The sequence below is a fragment of the Lynx rufus genome, unplaced genomic scaffold, assembly GCF_022079265.1.
Source record: "Lynx rufus isolate CCGP_SWC_20201006 ecotype Redwood Valley unplaced genomic scaffold, mLynRuf1.p SCAF_9, whole genome shotgun sequence".
Classification (NCBI taxonomy): Eukaryota; Metazoa; Chordata; class Mammalia; order Carnivora; family Felidae; genus Lynx; species Lynx rufus.
The window spans coordinates 90,455,750-90,461,749 of NW_025814897.1; the positions used below are offsets into that span (position 1 = coordinate 90,455,750).

Below are 6,000 nucleotides of genomic sequence, written 5' to 3' on the forward strand. Positions count from 1 at the left end.
GTTGCCTTCCAGTCTGCGCTGGGTTAGGTATCCCTTCTCTGTTCCCAATACTCCCTAACTATGTGATTTGTACTTACTGTATTTTACTGTACTAACTTGTTCATATGTCTATCTCCTTTCTCTGTGCTTTCGTACAAGTCTTCATCTTTGTATCCTCAGCACCGAGCACGAAGCCTAGAATTTAATAGGAACATAGTGTTTGTGGAAAGAATGGAAAATATCTGAATGACTACGGGAGGCTCATCCTCTGACGTTTTTGAATCAGGGATATGCTGGCCACATTACAGTGATATCCCCAAATGGTTTAAAATGTCTGGAGTATCATCACATTTTGGCATTGCAAATATGAAATTATTCCATTCTTTTTTAAAACAATTATTGATATTCTTGGTTTCTTGCTTTTGTATTTCAGCATTTAACTGATTGCCTAGGGAATTAATCTAACAACAGCTACCATTAATAATTCAGCTTCCAGGTGAAGAAATTTATATTTTTAAGTATGCTTTTATAGCTTTAAGCGTATTATGAATGAATAATTCTTGCCTTGGCATCAAATTTATTGACTAGCTAAAAACTTTATTCTTTGTTCTTGTTTTGGCTAGTACCAAATGATTGATGAAAAGACTCATGCTCCATGACAGAAAAAAATTTGTGTATTAAAAAAAAAAAAACCTTAAAGGAAAATAAGATTTTCCCACTTAAGGATAAACTTCTACATCTCCAGTACTGTAATGTTGGATATTACGGCTGTAAGATATGTTGGGACCTTAGGGAATAGGGAGGTGATGGGTTAGACCATATGTAGAGCTAAGTTGGCTGTGGGAGTGAGCCCTTATCAGAGAGTCTAGATGTCCACCATGTGAACCTTACTCTGTCTGGGTTGCTAATACAAGGTGGGTCATGAGTGGGGTGATGAGTAGGGAGGCAAGTAGGATTTTTCAGAGAGTGGCAATACTCAGCTGAGGGTAAGGTAAGCTTCAGCACTTCCCCTCTGTGCTTCTCTAACCTTTTTTGCATTGCTCTGTTGGAGAGCATGGCACATGATGTTGAAATCATTCATTTACTTCTGTCTTCTCCCTGAAGTTAGGAAACTTTGTGGACACAGGTTTTGCTGTTTTCATCCTGTGTTCTCCATATCTAATACATATTACACATTCAATAAATGTTTATGGAGTGAGCAACTCAAGGGGAGTGGGGTGGGAACACGAGAGTTGTTTATGTGTTTTGTAGGGGGAATGTGAGGAGTGTGGTCCGGCATCACTGGGATTTTAGCACGGCAAAATGATTTGTCTTCTTTGAAACCGCATTCCAGCCTCGAGGGGAGGTGGGTGAAGACAAAGCAACCTTTAATCTAGTGAGAGTGGCCAGTAAGGTCTAGGTAGGTTTTAGAGACCAGAGTGGGGGTGGAGGTTTCAAATTCCCAGAGGTGTAGGCCCATATGGGTACTTGCAGCCTGAAACTTGGTGGACAAGTAGGTGCCAGGGCTTTAACCGGGCATGAAAGGGCGGCAAGAATCCCGTCAGACTGGATACATGGTAGAGATGGGGTTCCTCCTCGTCCTCTCCCAGGATCTTTTGGAATCAGCTCAGGACGCAATGTGGCCAGGCCTGCCAGCCCCAGTGCTCACTGCTGAGTAGAAGTAGAAATGACAGGGATGCTGATGTTCAGGAAATGAACATATTGTAGCATTGTTTGTTCATACGTTTCCTCATTTGAGATGTTCTTAACAATATTATCACTCTGTCGCTTTAACTTAACCTTAGAAACTGACCAAAATGGACAGATCCACTTACGCCGCAGACTCACGGGTTTCCTGTGTACAGCCACTCTCTTAAAGGCAGTCACGGTGTTACATGGAGCCTTGAATGTGTTTTTGATGATAAGCTCTGAGAATTGCTTAGCTTATTTAGAAAAATTCTTTTCTTCCAAAGAGCTATGTATGACTTGGCTTAGTGAAAAGCTCAAGGTTAATTCTTGCTGGTATTTTTGTTGAAAAGGTAAAGATTTAGCGAAAGCAGATTGCCCTGGATTCAAATCTTGCTTCTCTCCCTTACTAATTGTGTAGCCTTGGGCAAGTGGCTTAATCTTTCAGAGCTTCAGAAGATGGCTTATTTGAAGATTACTGCTAATGCCCACACCGTTCCTGGTACTGGGGCTGGCACGTGGTGGGAACTCACTCAGCAGCAGCTCCCATCATTACTTTTGTCAGGAGAGCACGCAGACACTTTGAAATGAGGAGGAAGTGAACAAGCCTCTGAAATTTGTTCTCTTGCTGGTTTTACTGAGAAAGGATGGTAGATGGCTATGTGATTGCTGTGAGCACCGCACCCCTAACCCCGAGACGCAGCTTGCCAAATAGATGGGGGATGGCCACTTTTCATGCTTTTTATTTCACCTTTAATAACAGCACATAGCTTCTCAGCTACGTGCTCTATTTTCAAGAACATTGCAAAATCCACTCAATGAGATAATTTTGAATGCAAGAATATTTAAAGCTGATTAAAGCTTCAGGGCATTTTTTTTCATTCTTCCATAAACCATGGTTTTCAATTATTTTAGTATCACCATACATATTACACCACAGAGGTGCTAGATAATTTCATTGTATCACACACCATTTGCTTTTGGAGAGTCTCTTTAAGGGGTGATACAATGTGATTTAAGGTATTCTCTTTTTGTTTATTGGAAAATATGCTTCTTTATCTACCTTCCTCTAGGAAGTCTTTAAAACTCACAGATTATGAATAAATAGGTGCAAAATTATTACATCGCTTTGCAGCTACTCTGACTTGTAGATAAATTATGCAAAAGTTTAAAAATTCTTAGTAGGAAATTGGGGCGCCTGGGTGGCTCAGTCGGTTAAGCGTCTGACTTTGGCTCAGGTCATGATCTCCCAATTTGTGAATTCGAGCCCCACATCGGGCTCTGTGCCGACAGCTCAGAGCCTGGAGTCTGCTTTGGATTCTGTGCCTCCCTCCCTCTCTCTCTCTCTCTTTCTCTCTCTCAAAAATAAATAAACATTAAAACAATTTTTAAAAATTCTTGGTAGGAAAAAGGGATCCTGGACTTTTAAAGGTGATACTAATCCCACGGTTATTGGCCCAAGAATTATAGGTAGTTTCTGAAGAAGTAAGTTTATTGAGTGTAGAGTATTTTTATCTTTGAAAATAGTTTTTTTGAGGGTTGCCTGGGTGGCTCAGTTGATTAAGCGTCTGGCTAGCCATTTTGGCTTGGGTCATGATCTCATAGTTTTGTGAGTTGGAGCCCTGTGTCAGGCTCTGCACTGACAGTGCGGAGGCTGCTTGGGATTCTTCCTCTGTCACTCTCTCTCTGCCCCTCCCCTGTTCATGCTGTCTCTTTCTCCGAAATAAATAAACTTAAAAATTACTTTACTGATACAAGGTTTTTTTGTTTTTGGTTTTTTTTTTTAGTAAATGGTGAAGGTGTATTTAAGGTTGATCAAAATCTTAAGGTGTATCTTCTCTAATGTAACTCTTAGTTTTTCCATATGCCTCTAGCCCTAACACTACAAGTGGTAAAAATGTAATGAATGTGTGCAAGAGAGACTTTCTGATTCTTGCCGTGGGTGGAATTAGTTAATGATATTCATTCAGATTCAGGATGGTACAAATGGGGCATATCAAGAGACTTAAATTAGGTCAAATTGAATAATTGAATGTATTCCTTTACTTAAAAACATCTTAATCAGCAGAGAGTGCTGAAGTCTGAAAAAAAGTTGAATTAAATATTAATAGGGAGTTTATGTTTTCAACTTTTTCTTTGTTTACAGTGATTGTAAGATTTTTCTCCTTTGTTACCTTTTACAGGTACTTGGAGATGAAGTTCAGCCCTTCTCACTTGATGAAGAATTTGATTATGATGCTGTGACGCTAACCCCCAAGTTCACGCCTGCCGAGAGAGAGGCGATCACGGAGCTATCCAAGCAACAGAGGCAGATCACCAACACAGGTTTAGAGGAACCCCACGCCTGATTTCACCAAGACACCTTTGTGTTAATGTTTACTGTGTTGTTATGCAAGCAGCATCGGAATAAAAGGTAGACCTACCAGAACTCCCTTTGTGGAAATTTACTTGTGCGTTGATCAATCAGGGTTTTTGTCTGTAGGGAGATGTAACTAAGAAGACCAAAGAGATCTCTGCACTTACAGGGTTCTCTTCTGTCATGTGTTGCTGACTCCCATGGCAGGTAGGGGGAGATGGAGGTGGCAGATGGGGGCAGGAAGTGACACCTACAGAGGGCTTCTTTTTTTTTTTTTTTTAACTAAAAATTTTTTTATTTGAGTATAGTTGACGCACAACGTTACATTAGTTTCAGGTGTACAGCATAGTGATTGGACAAGTTTGTACATGATGCTACGCTCACCACAAGTGTAGCTACCATTTGTCGCCATGCGATGCTGCTACACCGTCTGCCTTGACTGTATTCCCTATGCTGCGCCTTTTGTTGCTGTCACCGGAAGCCCGTATCTCCCGGTCTCCTTTGCCTGTTTTGCCCATCCCCTCAGCCCCCTCCCCTCCAGCAACCCGCTTTAGTTCCAGCCTGACCCGCCAGGGTACCCTCTGCTCAGAGAGCTCAGGGACCTCCTGGCCCACACCTGCCTCAGCTCCAGCCGCCCTGCCAGGGGACCACCTGTGCAGAGTGCCCCGGGACACCCTGGCCGTCCCATTTCAGCTTCAGCTGTCCTGCCAGGGTGCCCAGGGTGCACAGAACAGAAGGGTCCATTTTGATGAGAGCACAGCAACTAAGTAATATACCGGCTATTCCAAGATTGGAAACCACATCCCACCTCCTTGGGGGTGAAGCGTCAAAACACACTGTAGCACATAGACAGGAACCGGTGGGGTCGGGAGGTCCCTGGTCCCGGCCATGCAGACAGTCGTGTGAATGTGAGTGCCGAGAGGCTGGGCTTCTAGGATCGATCAGGAAAGGCTTTGCCAAGAAAGAAGGCATCTGAAAATTGATTATGTGTCATATGTTTATTTCTTGTCCTTTATTATTGCCGTTAAGCCGTGTGTGTGATGATGGTTACAAAGTACAAGGAATGATGTCTATCTATCTCCAGAAGCTTAACATATAATTTCAGAAGGCAAGACCTAGACAGAGAAGGTAACTGGAGAATGTGGAAACATATTATGAACTGCTAATTGTGAGGAATACGCATAAATGCGTAGGAAGGAGAAAAGAACAGTGAGGGCACAAAAAGGGGGAATAGCATGTCAAAGTAATTTTTACTATTAAAGGGATCAGTGACAAATCAAATGTACGAAGGCTTAATGAGTTTTCACGCAGGCTTGTGCTTGTGGGTGCCTCTTACATTCCTCATAGAGAATGTTCTTGATTTAATGTTGGGATAGAGTCAACTGACTCCCACTTCTCTTTATCTAGTCAACAAGCTTTCATAAAACACCATTTACATGCCAAACCTTAAGCTAGGCGCAGGGGACGATATAGTAAATTGGACACGGTCTGATTTAGTGGGGAAGACAGACCCACACACTAATTATAGCAGAGTTACACTGTCCAATATAATAGCCAAGAGCTGCACGTTGGGCTATGGGGCATTTGAAACATAGCTAGTATGACTGAGGGACTGATTTTTAAATGTTAATTTTACTTTAAATTAAAAAGTAGATGTAATGTACACCATGGGGCATGTAGTCAATAACATTGTATTAACTTTGTAAGGGGACAAATGGTAGGTAATTAGACTTACAGTGGTAACCATTTCACGGTGTATACAAATATCCAATCCTTATTTTGTACACTTGAAAGCAATATACTGTAGGCCAATGACAAAGGAAGAAAGGGCACAAGTCTTTTTTTGTTTTGTTTTTAATTTGAGAGAGAGAGTATATAAGCGGGGGGGGGGTTTGAGAGAGAGAGAGAGAGAGAGAGAGAGAAAGAATCTTAAGCAGACTCCATGCTCAGCAAGGAGCCTGATGGGGTCTCGATCTCATGACTGCAAGATTTTGACCTGA

At 41.9% G+C, this 6,000-nt stretch overlaps 1 protein-coding gene across 1 annotated transcript in view; it reads left to right on the top strand.

Moving 5' to 3' along the window:
• IFTAP (intraflagellar transport associated protein) overlaps positions 1–4,062 on the top strand; it is a 66,516-nt gene extending 62,454 nt beyond the window's left edge. Inside the window, exon 7 of the mRNA XM_047072329.1 lies at positions 3,828–4,062. Within this exon, the coding sequence (XP_046928285.1) occupies positions 3,828–3,992 (165 nt within the window). The 3' untranslated portion in view covers positions 3,993–4,062. The remainder of the gene's footprint in view (positions 1–3,827) is intronic.
• Positions 4,063–6,000: the final 1,938 nt, after the last annotated feature.